The sequence below is a fragment of the Paroedura picta genome, chromosome 1 (genome assembly GCF_049243985.1).
Source record: "Paroedura picta isolate Pp20150507F chromosome 1, Ppicta_v3.0, whole genome shotgun sequence".
Taxonomy (NCBI): domain Eukaryota; kingdom Metazoa; phylum Chordata; class Lepidosauria; order Squamata; family Gekkonidae; genus Paroedura; species Paroedura picta.
The window spans coordinates 113,213,315-113,228,824 of NC_135369.1; the positions used below are offsets into that span (position 1 = coordinate 113,213,315).

The 15,510-nt window shown below is 43.3% G+C and overlaps 1 protein-coding gene across 1 annotated transcript in view; it reads left to right on the plus strand.

Moving 5' to 3' along the window:
- Nucleotides 1-7,553, plus strand: part of MTCL3 (MTCL family member 3) — a 39,125-nt gene extending 31,572 nt beyond the window's left edge. The window contains exon 8 of the mRNA XM_077299946.1: nt 4-7,553. Coding sequence (XP_077156061.1) covers nt 4-17 — 14 coding nt within the window. The 3' untranslated portion in view covers nt 18-7,553. The remainder of the gene's footprint in view (nt 1-3) is intronic.
- Nucleotides 7,554-15,510: the final 7,957 nt, after the last annotated feature.

The following is a 15,510-nucleotide window of genomic DNA, read 5'->3' on the forward strand; positions in this document are numbered from 1 at the left end:
TAGCTATTCTAAACTGATATTTGGAGTTGGTAATGGGCTGGATGAAGAGTAACAAATAAACATTCAAGAGAACAGAGTCTGAGTCCAGTGGCATCTTGAAGAAAAAAGTTTTAAAAAGCTTTTGTATACAAATGCACTTCTTCAGGTACAGTGAAACATAATTTCCTCAACCATTACAATATTGGGAAGGGAAGGGGATTATTTTTCAGGAAAAGTTAAGTTAAAGAAATTCAGTTCATGCAAGAAAGAGGTTCTGCTGGAACAGGAGTCTCTTCTGTTCTGGACAGAATTCAATCTTACCATTGAATACTCTGGTTAACAATTTTTAGCTAATAAACTCCCTGTAACCCCATTCAGACAGAAGTGATCTTGCCATTCTTATGCATGTAATGGTTTAATTCAGGTTTTATTATTATATCATACTTCATGGGTTAACACAGTCCATGCTTTTGAATACTGTTCAAAATGACATCTGATCAACAATATGGCTAACAGACTTTTGACTAGGAATATATCTACAGCTTTAAAAATAATTTTACTGACTCCAAGTCTGTATCCAGGAACAACTAACAGTGCTAATATCTTTATAACCCTAAGCACTCTGAGGTCTTGGTATTCTAAGAATAGTTTGCTAGCATATTAATCTGCCTCTGAATTACAATAATCCTTTCCCCAAATGCCCCCCTGCAAGTGCTATCCAAATGCCCTACATGTGTGTGACTGCCAGGCTTTGGATGTCAAAGTACACACACATGTATCCAGACAATTTCAAATTAGGAACCACTGCCTATATGTACCATGGTCCAGAATTTGGGTAGTAGCACCTGTCTATGAGAATGAGGGAGGTCTCCAGAAACAAAGCATGCAGAGCCTAAATCTTTATTCAGAAAAATAGATCAAGAAATGGAGGAGGCACTCAGAGAGCCACAGACTCACATTGGCTTTTCCCTCACATCTTAATTTCATTGCATCTGTGCTCAGCTGCATTGCATTTTTTTCTTTTTCCACACATGTTTTCCTCCCTCTAGTGGTCGATTTGTTAATCCAGCACTGTATCTTTGAATTATTTGTGCACACTTCTAAAGTGCTTATAAATAAACCAGATACAGTGATGAAATACTGAAATGACCACTAGAGGGAACAAAACACATGTGGGAAAGGGAGGGAAACTCAATGCAGTATGGGCATACAAGTGAGGAAACAACACATGCAGAAAAGCACACATACACTCACAGCAAATCTCAACCCTAGACAAACTCACACCTAATCAATAGAAACATACAAGCTTGTATGCTATGGTGAGGGGTTCCTGGGGGTCTAGGTTAAAAGAAGACTGAAGAAGGAAGAAGTAGGGCAGAGATAAAGGTCATTCAATATCTCCAAGGGTCCTGTGATCAAGCTAGTACATTTATGGGGCTGGCTGCTGCAAAGTTTGGGGAAACTATATTTGTAATGTAAAAATGTTAGAAGGTGAGTATCTAGTGGGGTCCAAAGCCAGGATTTTAGTAGCCAAAAAGTGTGAATCTTACTGGTCAATTGATCCTAACTGCCAAGCAAGAAAATTATAGATGCAACAGTGGCACATAGAAGGGGGTGAGTGACTGGAGTGAACTGGTCACTGGCAAATCTAGTGGGTGAACAAAGAACCAGGTATGAATTACTGATGATATCTGGGGAAACAATAGGCTGAAGACAGGGATGACTGCTGACTGAGTCTTTCCTTGCATTGAGGGTGTGTTATCAGAGGTCATCTTGAAACAGCGGGGAAGTAACTAATTCAGTAACCTCTTCAGGCCACTTCCCTTTGGTCATACTTCCCTTTGGCAAGTGACAGATTTCTATATGCTCTGGTATCACATGGACCTAACAGTTACCTGAAAGAGGATCTTTTTTGTGATGACATCCTAGTTCTTATTCCCCTCGCACACACACACATTCAGCTGGCACTTATGCTGTCACCTTTTGGGTGCTATGTAAAATCTGTGCTGATATCTGGCATGGCTTCGGCCATCATGGCTTCGGTTTCAGTGTTTTATTGCTTACTATTTACTTGTTACTTTCATTTTTACTAGTTCTTTTTATCCAGTTTGTGTCCTTGGACACTATCTTAAAGGAAAAGTGGAACAGCACTCACTATTTTTATTGATCATCTAGTTCAGTTAAGATTGTTCAGCAGTGAGTTGCCTAAATGCACCACAGAGGGCCAGACTAAACATGACACTGGACGATCTGTGAAAGGGCTACAACACCAAAGATTCAGCTCTTTCCTTTATGTTGGTTTCCTGGACTAAATATCTCCGCTTGTCCAGGGCTGTTATTCGGGGCAACCAGCAGCTTGGAGAATATGGGCAGGATGGGTGGAAAGCAGAGAGAAGTGTTGTATGTCTCATCCAGCACAATATCACTAGTCAAATTACTCTACTCTTACCTATGGCTCTAGAGCAGGGGGCGCCAAACTCTGGTTCTCCATATCCCTATGCACACAATTGGCATGAGCCCCAGTCATTATGTAGGGGTGACACTCTAGCATTCACCCAAAACTCTAGGATGTTCAACTGAACAGCTTACCCTTTCTCTTGCTGTAGAAAATCTACATATAATTGAAAAAGTGGCTTTCTTTTTGACTGTAGTAATTGAGACTAGTTCTCGGATGTTGAAGAGACTGTTAATTAAAAAGATACAGTTCCTACATTTCCCAGTCAAATTAATGCATCATAAAAAATGCTGTTGACCATACAATAAAACTGTCTTATCAGAACTGGGGATTCCCAAAGCTGTAATTTACTCTCCTGGAAAAAAATACAGTAACTGGACCTATGGGCATCCTGATCTCACAGCTGGTATGACTGTAAGAACCAAGCCAGAGATGACATGGGTTGTACTAGCTTCAAGTTTAGGAGCACCTTGGAGACCAACCAGATTTCCAGGGTATAAAATTTGAAAGTCAAAGCTCCTTTCCCACTAGTGTCTGACAAAAAGAACTTTAACTCTCAAAAGTGTATATCCCTCAAATCTTGTTAGTCTCCATGGTGTTACGGGACTCAAATCTAGCTTTTCTATTGCAGACCAACATGACTAACCTCTGAAACTATCTTCATGGTTCTTCATGGTTGTACTGGTTCTTTATTTTACCCAGATGGGCCTAACTGCAGCACAGGAAGACAGCATTAGATCTTGGATCACGGTGGGCAGAGCCATTGCTCTAATTCTGAAACAGTTTGCACTTGGCCATTGCCCAGTTAAATGATGTCAGGTAGAGCTAAGAGGGAGGTGGGAGGTCTCCATAGTTATCCCACATGCTTACATCATCAGTACCTTCTACCTCAGAGACCACACAAAAGCACTTGCTTGTGAATGGTCTGACTTATTTTGGGTTTTCCTGAATGTATGCTCTCCTCAGTATTCTCTGTGCTTCATCGACAAAACTTTCTTTGATATCCAGAAAGCAGATTCTGCTCTTGACTGCAGTTCTAGGCTGGTTTGAGACCCAATGAGATATGATGCAGACAGGCATATTTATTTATTCACAGGAAAGCGTGTATGTGGGTGGCACCAGATAGTTCTGAAGAGTTAGTGTCACTTAAGTCTTTGAAACAGAGGGATAGTTTCCCTAATCTCCTCCCAATTTAAGACTCCTCAGTTTGCCCCTGATGCTGTTCCTGATCATCTACTCAAGAATAAAAATCTGGGATGCTCAGTGAGCTGCAGTGGGAGGTGGTGAGTAAAAAATATAAGATCTACAAAGTCAACAAATGGTGGGATGCATACTGTCCATATAGGTAGCTTATCTCTGCTCCCTCCCCTCCTCACCTGTCTAAGTTGTATTTTGGGGGGCATTTTCATGCTTGGCTTCTTCTAGTATTGGAATCAGGCTGGTGGGGGGAGCCAAGGGCAATATACCTTGGGGAATTCAGTTTCTTTTAAATATATATTTGTTGTTAAAGTTAATTCAAATATACACATTTTATACTTATGTAGAGGCTTTTTTCATGCTTAATCTGCCTCTTAAGCCAGGCCCATCACTATGGGGGGTATATAAGGGCAACTTCCCAGCTTTCACAGAAAAATATAAGAGTAAATCTCTAGGGGAAATGTGCAGGAAATGTCTGTCTTGACAGGGGGAGAGGTAAAATTGCTAGAGCTGATTCAGTTAGTTCCTTCCTGACTGAATGCCTTTCCTGACAATAAGCAGGCTTAAGCAGGCCTGCATTTATCCTGAGAATAATGGTGCATTACTCTTAACTATTTGGAAACATATTTAATAAATAAATAGTTTGAATGGATAGCTGCAGCCCTGGTATATTCTACATAGTGCATAATCCTGTTTCCTGTAAGCCGCCATGAGTCTTCGAGGAAGGTGGCATATAAATAAATAAATAAATATTCACTGCCTATCTATAGAATCATACAATAATAGAGTTGGAAGGTACCTCATGGGTCATCTAGTCCAACCCCCTGCACTATTCAGGACACTCACAACCCTATCACTCATCTACTGTAACCTGCCACCCCCTTAAGCCTTCACAGAATCAGCCTCTCCATCAGATGGCTATCCAGCTTCTAAAATGTCCAAAGATGGAGAACCCACCACCTCCCAAGGAAGCCTATTCCACTGAGAAACAGCTTTTAACTGTCAGGAACTACTTCCAGATGTTTAGATGGAATTTCTTTTGAATTAATTTCATCCTATTGGTTCTGGTCCATCCCTCTGGGGCAAGAGAGAACAACTCTGCTCCATCCTCAATATGGCAGCCTTTTAAATACTTGAAGTTATTGAACTGTTGCCAAATAACCCAATATGTAAGCCAGAGTTATGTATTTTCTCAAAAATGTTTTACAGATTGAATACAGGGGGAAGGGAAAATTGGTGGAATTTACCCCTCCACACACAAACACACACACTCCTAAATAACTTTCTACTGTTATTATACAGCTAAAGAAAAGTATCTGACAAATGGAACAGCATGAGACTGCAAAACTATCCAGTTTGGCCTTCAACTGATTTTACAATTCATGGAACATTTTCAGTATATCTCCACTGTTAAAAGTTAATACAATGACTACCAGGTGATTTCTGTGTTTCCTGGCTAAAAAGAAAACCCATTTTTGTCTCCTGCTTTGCAAAACACTTAAGTACAACCTATCACCAGCATCATTTCAGATTTGTGTGCTTGTAGGAGCGTTATCTGTTCTGTAGCCATGTTAGTCTGAAGCAGAAAAACAGAACAAATTTTGAATCCAGTGGCAGCTTTAAGACACCAAGCCCTATCCACAGTAACCTAGGAGTAGGCACCGCTGAAGGTACAGGCAAACTTGCTTAGGTCTCACACTGCATCCTTCAACACAGAGCAATGTGGTATAACAAGCTAGGTAAAAGAAACAGAAAATGAACAAAGTATGAGTCCAGTGGGAACTATAAGACCAACAAGATTTTATTAATGGTAGAAGCTCTAGTGTGCATGCACCCTTTGTCAGATAAAGCAAAAATGATTCACTTTGAAATTTGCCATCAAAAGGCATTTCTCCGAAAGCTAAATAATTAAAGCCCTTTTCAGCACTTTTGAATGAAGCTGAACCCTTCCATTCTTTTGCTGATTCAGAGGGAAACAGTGGACAAAAACATACTTTAAAGAAATCCTTCAACACAATGTTCCTCTAGGCAAATGCCTTGGGGGGCTTTTGTCCTACACCCCCCCCAACCCAACCACCATCATTTGAGCATACCACCTTTGTTCAGTCCCTACTCCCTAGATGCAATGTAGCAATTATTTACCACTGGGATGGGATGGAGAGCAGAGAAATGAGGGAAGCATGACAAGGCAGCAGCACCTGAAGAATGATGCTTGTTCATGAGAAGACCTCTCAACTGCTTGCTTCCCCAAGCCAGAACAGAGGCTTCTGGAATGTGGGTGGCCAACGGTTATTGCTTTCCAGAACAGCACAAATCATAAATGATTGTGTGGATGATGCACTGTGTCCAAGCAGGCATGAGCTGGGGGAGATGAAGGTTGTGCTTGGGAGGAAGATGCTGGTTCTGGTCTGAAATCTCCCATGCACAGCAACAAGGAAACCAAGAATCCCTGCCCCCCTCCCAGGTGCCAGATACAACCAGGAGATGAAGTTAATAAGGCAGGGTAGGCTGTCTTTTTGTTCTGCCTCCTATCAGTCACTGTATAAAGTTTGTAAAGAGCTGCAGCCTCACTGGCTTCCTTTAGCTTCCTTCCCTTGGCACTGGGAGGTAAATGGCCCTTTGGGTGGGAGGGGGGGACATACAGGCCCCTGAAAATGCAGGGCCCATAGCATGTCCTACATGTGCTACGTGGATAAACTGGCTATGCCTTTGGGAACCACAAGGCTAGTGGGTGGGCACATGATCAGGCAGAACAAATTTCAGGGTGGGCACCACCTTTTCCTGCCCATCCATGGCTATGGCTCTGGTGAGGCCCCTGATCAATTGCTGAGATTCTGTTATGTTAGTAGGGATGCCATTCTCCTGCTGAGAGAATATGGGATCCTCCACTGCTGTTCAGCTTGTCAGCCCAGGGGGTGGGAATGGTGGGAAAAAGGGAAATTGCAGTATTAAACCATAGATTTTTGCCCAAATGTCAGAGCATTGCTGGCATCTCCCAGTGGCACATTGATGTCACTTGCAGGCTTATGGGGAGTGACAACCATTAGTTGCCAGTGATGTCATTATGCTGCCAACAAGAGCCTCTGCTCCTGCATATTGCCAAGCTTCAGGGAATGCACATTTTTTAGTTTCCAACAAGAAACGGAGAAGCTTAAAATTAAGTATTCAGAGTAAAAACCTACTATAAAACTGGTTCCTATTAATTAAAAGCTTGGGGTAAATAGAAACATTTTTGCCTGATGACTAAAAGAGTAATGTGGGTACCAAGTGAACCTAAAAGGGAAATGCATACCATAGGCAAGGTGCCACTACTGAAAAAGCCCTGTCTCTGGTTGCCCGCTTGCCTCAAAGTTTGGAGAAGAGGGCTTGTTAGGAAGATCTTAACTGGAAGGCTGGACGAGTTCACATATTGTTGTACTTCTGTGATGCTTGACTTTTAGAATGGCATCATAACCTGAAGGGGGACAGGATTGTATGAAACTGCTGTCATCTTGCAAGCTTCACGTTAGTGGCTGTGGTGCAAGAATTTTGTATTGGTTTTACACTGTTATTGCCTATGCCTGAGGCCATTAATAAAGCAAATGTGAATCAGCTTATGGATCTGTGTTCCCTTTGTAGGTAGCATCTGAGGAGAAGGCATGCTCCGTATCTTTCAAAGTGAGGAGGATACTTGTATGTTATGTTAGTTGCCATTGGCTATGGTTGTCACTAGGGATGGGCACAAACCAGAAAATTCCAGTTACTTTGGAGTTTATGGTATTTCCATAAACAAATGATCCTAAAATGAACCTGCTGGGTTTAGGCTAGGTTATTTTTCTCCCCCACCCACCTACCCTAGAAGTGGAGGGAAGTGAAATGGAGTGCCAAAATGGCTGCCAGCTGGTCTAGAAATCAATTTAATTTCCCTCTGTTTGGAAGGGGGGGGGGAAATAAAACTAAGGTTTTAAATGGCCTGAACAAACCCCAAACCCAACCAGGAAATGTTTTGGGGAAGCACCTCCTCTGGACCTGGATTTGGTAGAGCACTAATTGGCCACATTTGTGATAGGTTTAAGGCTGTGAACTGGTTCATGCCTATCTCTAGTTGTCACCACTTCCATCCTGTTCTCAGAGGCACTGGGAGCATTTCATTGGCCGGATTCCCTATGACAAAGGTGGCAATGTATTTTCAGCACAGTGGCCAGCAAACTAATTACATCACCAGCTTATAATAGTGGCTGATGTCTACAGCATGTGGCCTTGGCCTACTCCTTTTCTGACATTGCTTTTTTGTTTTGTTATGAAAAGAGTTCAGATATGGCACACTTCTTAATATCTGCCACAAGCACATGGAACCTTCTTGAACACATGTTTCCTAAAGGATTGTTATTAATTTTTTGCCATTAAATCACAGGCACCCCACAGGATTTTCTAGGCAAGAGATGTTCAGAGGTGGTTTGCCATTGCATGCCTCTACATTACAACCTTGGTATTCCTTGGTAGCCTCCCATCCAAACCAGGACTGACTTCACAGCTTCTGAGATATGAGAATATTGAGGTATCACTGCAAAGGGTTGTTATAGGGTAGTACAAACTGAAAGATGATCTCTGATAGGAAGCCTATGTATATGTCTGGTATCATCTTTCCCCTCCTTTCCATTGTGAAATTATCAGTAAGAGACTGGCCTTGGGTTTGGCAGAGCAAAAGGGAGCTTCTTAAACATTTTGGGCTTTGGAAGATATTCAGCCACATATGTTACTTATGAGAACTCACACATAGAGACACTTGGGAGCATTTGTGCAATTTAAAAAGCAAGGCATTGTCTGGCCCAGCTCTTTCTTCAAGAGTACTTGTGATGTAAGGTTTCATTAGATCTCTGGAAACTTAGCTTTTAGTTCAGGCTAAGCATTAGTTTCACTTAAGCAGTTTTTTTCATTTAACAGGCAGGTCAGCTTGCTCTTCATTTCTGCTGTAGCTTCTTCCTTCTTTCACCCACAAAAGTAACAAAACCAAGCAGGCTTGATGTAAAAAAAAATTCACCTCTGATGTAATTTGTAAATCTCATTGGTATGATACTACTGCAGAGAAGTGGCAATGTAATGGTTCTCTTTCAAGGGCAGGGATATTTCTTTCATCTGAAAATATCTGGGCCTGGATCTTCTGATCACAGATATAATAAGACAAGGATCTGGTGACATCTGTCGCCAACACTTTGGAATAAGAAGCAGAAGAAAGCAGGTGCCTCTGTGAAGTACAAATATAACCAGAGATTGGAAAACGGAAAAGAAGCACTGCTGAAATGTGCCATTAAAAAAGGAAAGAAGATGAACTGTAGTTGACCTTCAAGAGTTGTTTACAACCTTTGCAGAACCTTAAGAACACTGCACTCCACTTCCTTTGCTTGACTTGGAATAGACTGAATTAACTTTATGCTGCTACTGTGACAAGGAAAACTAAGTGCAGTATTGAATCATAGAGACAAAAAGTAAAGTTCATGGGCTATAAAAATAAGCATTGTAGAATAGAATGGCAGTCCGGTGAGACAGAATCTAACCTGTTTTGAGACTGTGGTGAGGATTGGCCTACTTAGATGCCAAAGTCAACAATGACCAATTGAACATTTTCCTTTCTGCTTGCCTTAGGGTAATGTTGCATTTTGTGACTTTGCAAGCATGATGTGGCCATTATGGTCACTGGATTCTCCTGACTGGTTGATGTCCTGCCATCTCTGGGCAAGGACACTTCAGTGGCAAGCGGACGCCTGGCCTACCTGAGCCATGCATAGTCTGGGCAGACTGGCTAGCTTTTTCTCCTCCACTCCTCCCCTTCCTTGAGATTGGGGTCTTTTTTGTTGTTCTTGTTCCCAATCTATCCCTGGAGGCTTCGATCCAAGTGAATAGTCATAGGCTCTTAAAATCAATCTTTTAACCTTCCATTCCTTTCATCATTTAATTTAGTACTTCATTAGTTAATGTTGATGGAGCAGTTGCAAAGTAGTGCCTGGAATATTGTTATAGAAGTTTCTGGCATGTTCCCTAACTGCTGTAGACATTAGTCCTATTATAATGTCTTATGATTTTACTTACATTTGCTAATGAATTGTGATAATTAGATTATGAAGAACAAAATTCCTAGTAAATCTGTGTGAAATCTGAAAATATATGCACGGTCTTTGTGGGAAAACTTGACACTAATTTTTCAAGTCAAGAATGGCCCTATGGTAGTCCAAATTTAGTAAAACCAGCTTTCTCAGTGAAAATGATGGGCAATGGGGTCAGGAGAGACAGGAGGAAGTACTTCTCTATACAGCTTATCATTAAGTTATGGGATTCACTGCAGCACAATGTGGTCATGGCAACTGTTTGGATAGTTTTGAGCGGGAATTAGACAAATTCCTGGAGGAGAAGTTCAGCAGTAGTTAGTGTACATGATAGTTAAATAGAATCTCCAGGATGAGAGGCAGTAGCATTTTATAGGGGTTAACAGCAGAAAGGGCTGCAGATTGTATCTTTCTGTATCCATTAGGTTGCCCACCATGAGAAATGGGACAAGGTTCTTCTTAGTCAGATGACCTAAGTCTCTCTCTGCTCTGATGTCAGCATTCTAAAGCTCTCCCTTTTACCTCCCCACAACGTTACATACATATTTGATACATATATTCTCTATTCTGTCAAAAACATTTGCATATTTTATATTTGGAATTATTTAAAAGGAAGCATATGAATGCACTTGCCCCATCTGCTTTATTTGTACTGACAGCAAAAGCTGGGGACTGTTCACATTACTATCTGACTGCATTTATTTGTTTAACATTAAAAATCAACCTTTAAAACAATACACACATAAGTAGCAACAACAGCAATTTTAAAAAGAAACAGAAACAGGGATAAGAGTGAATAAGGATCACTAAACCAGAAGGGAAATCACTTTAAAGAAGGGACAGGTGAATCTTCCCGGGGAGAAAATGTGATAATTTGAGTGGCACTGCTAGTGTGACAGAGAGCCTCTATTTTCACTCTCCAGGCATCCTAGAAAACCTCTGACCTCAGGGGATTTATGTATTTATATTTATAATTTAAATTTATATTTATACCCTGCCCCTCCCAACAAAGTCAGCCCGAATTATAAAATTATAAAAGATAAAATACAACAATTTCCATAAAAACCTCTCAATTAAACCCCAATAAAATAATAGTACAACCTAAAAACTCCAACAGACGGCAGAAACAACATCCCTTCCCTATCCCAGTTGGTAGATCACCAACCCCAACTACATCCATACTCTGGCACAACCAGGTGGCTCTCACAGCGCCTTCCACTAGGCAGGAACTCCAGTTCGTAAATCCCAGGACAGCTCTTCCTCCCCAGCCTCAACCAAAAGCCTGGTGGAAGAGCTCTGTCTTACAGGCCCTGCAGAACACTGATTGTTCCATCATGGCCCGCAGCTCTCCTGGGAGCTCATTCTGCCAGGCTGGAGCCAGGGCCAAAAAGGCCCTGGCCCTGGTTGAGGCTAGGCGAATGTCCCTGGGGCTCAGGACAACCAGCAGATTCGTACCTGCAGAGCAAAGTGTTCTGCGGGGGGCATAAGCAGATAAGCAGTCCTGTAAATAGGAAGGACCCAGGCTGCATATAGCCTTGAAGGTTAAAACCAAAACCCTGAACTTGACCCAGAAGCAGACTGGTAACCAGTGCAGATGTTTTAGCACTGGCTGAATATGGGTCCTCCAAGGTGTTCTAGTGAGGACCCTTGCAGCTGCGTTCTGTACCGGCTGTAGTTTCCAGATCAAATCCAAGGGAAGGCCTGCATAGAGCAAGATGGCAGCATCAGCCAATGAGAGGCTGTGGAACTCCTGGTAAGGAAGAAAGACTTAAGTGGAGGGAAAAATCTGTCATCACCTCAGATAGGGCTTGGGGAAGTGGCAACAAAATAAGGAAAAATCTACCAGGAGATTAGTTAGAGTTAGGTAGTTAAGCCTCACTAGAACCCATTATGCATGGTGACTGCTATGCTGGGCAGCCGATGTGCTGTTGCAGCAGGGTCCCGACGTTCCTTGTGTATACACAGGGGCAGGCATACCCCATTGTATGTAGATGCCCCGGCGTAGCGCACGCACACACACACGCACACACACTGTGTGCCGGAGCAAGGAAGCCCGGGACACTGCCAGGAACTGGCAGCAGCCAGGGGGGGAGTGGGGAGGGGCCAGGCCCCCACCACATGCTATGGCGGAGCTGGCAGGGGTATGTGGTGTCCCTACAGGGGACGGGGCTGTCATGTAGGTCGGGGCTGGGCGGGCCCAAAAGCCTAGCACTGTCAATTATGCATTGCACCGTCCCACCCCAGCCCCTGCCCTACATGACCGTGGGAATATATAGCAAAAATTAATTCTGTTACATTAGTAAACTGTGTCACATGTCCAAATACAGCCATATGTTAATTCTTAGCCAAAACAGCCAATCAGTGCCCTGGAATTCAGGTGTAGTTTACAAAAACATAGGAGAAATAGAACTGCCTGTCAGTGATCAATGGCTCCCACCCCACCATTTGCTGCTGGCCCCACCTGTCTCCTTAAAAGTGTGAAACGTTCCTACAAGGGAATTGCTGACAACTATCTCATCCCAGGACAAGGGAGTCAAACTCAAAATTCCATTCCATTACCATCACCTTGGATTCTTGTGTTAACAAAAATTTCCAAGTGAAATCATTTTTTCTCTCTCTCTAGTGGAAACAGCCCGTCAATTTGGTCAATTTGGTAAACATTTTAAAGCTTTTATTGTAAAAAGTTGTATTCTGCTGTAAACCACCCTGAGACATTTTTGGAGAGGGGCAGCCTAGAAATCTAAGGAAATTATAAAATAAATAAATAAAGCTGAGAATTTGTGAAACTGTATCTATTTTAAAGCAGTGTTCTATTATCCTTGGCTGTAATTAAATGACAACTTGTTCCCTCCCTTGCCTTATCCATTAGACCTCTAAGCATGAGCCATCCTCAGGAAGAGATAATAAACGTACTTCTTTTGTTGTAAAAGGAAGTGTTGGTGTGAATCACTGGGGAGGGGAGTAAAAATCACCTCAGATTCCTATTCTACCACCCCAAGCTTCTATAACAGCAGCACATAACCCAGCACAATTACTGATTAACATTGCTTCACTGATCAGTTACAAACCACATCAGAGCTAAGAGCAATTAGGTCCCTGTTATGGGAAGGAGTAACATGTTTGGTTGGGGGGCCAGGAAAACAGAGTAAAGGCCATCACACAGAGTAAAGGAAGCAAAAAGCTACCAGTGCAATGAAAATAGACTAAAGCATTATGTATGTAAAGATACACAACCCACTTTCCATGTGGCATGGAATGAAAACAACACAGTAGCGGTGGATTTCTCTTCATGGAGGTAAACATGTTTGTTCCCTAATTATTTCCAATCGGCTTCAAGTCATTTTGCAACACCAGGCTAATGTATCACATCTGGAAAATCAGCAAGCTGGAGACAAGAAGAACTGAACTGAATAACCATTTAAACAAGCAGACTGTGTTTATATTTTAAGCAAATTATTTCCACTGGGTTCTAGACCGATTAGTAGCATCAATTTTAGCAGGTTATATAATACACAGTATCATCATTCCACATAATAAAGTCTAGTATATGTGTGCCCAATGCACTTGCTACAAGAATGGCCCTTGGGGACAGGGATGCCTCCCCCCAACTACCTCCACTTCCCTGATTAATTCTCAGGGACTCACTTGCTCCCCCAAGGACCAATCACTTAGGGAATGCCCCCACCTGTGACCACCTCCACCTCCTCCATTCACCCGCAGTAAGAGCTGGCAGTATGGTGAGATGGCTGAGTGGGGTGCTGCGGGGGAGGATGGGTAGGCTGGGCTGCAGACCAGCCCCCGGGAGGCCAGGGATGCCTCTAAGAATGCCCCCTCATCAGTCCCCAAATGCCAACCCCCCCCCCCAGCCCAAAGGCTCCGGAAATGCCTCCTCCTAGTCCTACTGGGCCTGGCGAGGCCTTGGCAGCACCCTCCTGGGTCAGGAGAGAGGGCCAGAGAGGCCTCACCAATGCTCTCCCTCACCAGAGCAGCCCTGCCACACCCTCACTAAGTGTCAGTGGCACCTACCCAGGTTGGGGAGGAACCAGGGAAGCCATGCTAACAGTCACCCCTGCCCTGAGCAGCCCCATTGTGACCTCACCAGGCCTTGGTGGAACCCATCTGAATCATGGAGGCTAGAGCCCATTGTATTTTTTCCACAATGGGCCTTTTTGCTAGTTATTAATAAAGTAATTTACATTTAAAATGGCCAACCTGCCTGATCCTTTACTCCAACAGCAGATAATTAAAAATAGAATACTATGCAATATTCTAAAATACAGCTCAAAATCATCCAACTATCATACTTTGTTCTGGAAAATGCTTCTAGGTAACACTGTGTGTGAACAAGACCTTGGGGTACTTGTGGATTGTAAAATAAACTTGAGCAGGCAGTGTGATGCAGCGGTAAAAAAGGCAAATGCCATTTTGGGCTGTATCAACAGGGGCATCACATCAAAATCACAAGATGTCATAGTCCCATTGTATACGGCACTGGGCAGACCACACTTGGAGTACTGTGTGCAGTTCTGGAGGCCTCACTTCAAGAAGGACGTCGATAAAATTGAAAGGGTACAGAGGAAGGCGACGAAGATGATCTGGGGCCAAGGGACCAAGCCCTATGAAGATAGGTTGAGGGACTTGAATGTTCAGCCTGGAGAAAAGGAGGTTGAGAGGGGACATGATAGCCCTCTTTAAGTATTTGAAAGGTTGTCATTTGGAGGAGGGCAGGATGCTGTTCCCATTGGCTGCAGAGGAAAGGACACGCAGTAATGGGTATAAACTACAAGTACAACAATATAGGCTAGATATCAGGGAAAAAAATTCACAGTCAGAGTAGTTCAGCAGTGGAATAGGCTGCCTAAGGAGGTGGTGAGCTCCCCCTCACTGGCAGTCTTCAAGCAAAGGTTGGATACACACTTTTCTTGGATGCTTAGGGCTGATCCTGCGTTGACTAGATGGCCTATATGGCCCCTTCCAACTCTATGATTCTATGATTCAATATGCAGTTGCAACCCAGCTCTACCTCCTCATGGACAGCCACACAGACTCCCACCTGATATATTTGCCAGATGTTTGGAAGCAGTTGCTGGATGGCTAGAACAGAGTTGCCTGAAACTCAATCCTTCCATGATGGAGGTCTTGTGGCTGGGCAGAAAGGTGGCAGGACAGGAAGCACATTTACCTGCCTTGTCTGGGGTATAGCTTAACACCACTCCTTCAGCCAGGAATTTGGTTGTGATCCTGGATGCCTCTCTTTCCATGCAGGCCCAGGTCAAAGGTATAGCCTGCACGGTGTTTTGCCATCTGTGCCTACCTGCCCTTGGACTGTCTAGCTACAGTGATCCACGGAACGGTCACCTTCAGATTAGACTTCCTTAAGTCATTCTACGTGGGCCTGCTCTTGTCTTTATGTTAAGATTTTTAGCCCACCACTCTCTGGAGACTCGTTGCGGGGTACAATATGAACAATATGAACCCCCCATAAAACCCCATCCCATAACAGAACAATGAAACACTGTTAAAAAGAGGATAAAACAAGATTGGCAGTATAACCCTGTCCTCCCATCTCTGCAGCTGTCAGGGTGGGGTATGCTGTTTGTTACTGCATAGCCTGTGGAGGGTCCCCCATTGTTCCTGGCTCTGACCTCAACCAAAGACTTGGTGGAAGAGCTCTATTTTGCAGGCCATGCAGAACTCTGATAACTCCATTAGAGCCGTCATCTCTCCCAGAAGCTCATTCCACCAGGTCAGGGCCAGGACTGAAAAGGCCCTGGCTGGGGTCAAGGCCAGGCATGCTTA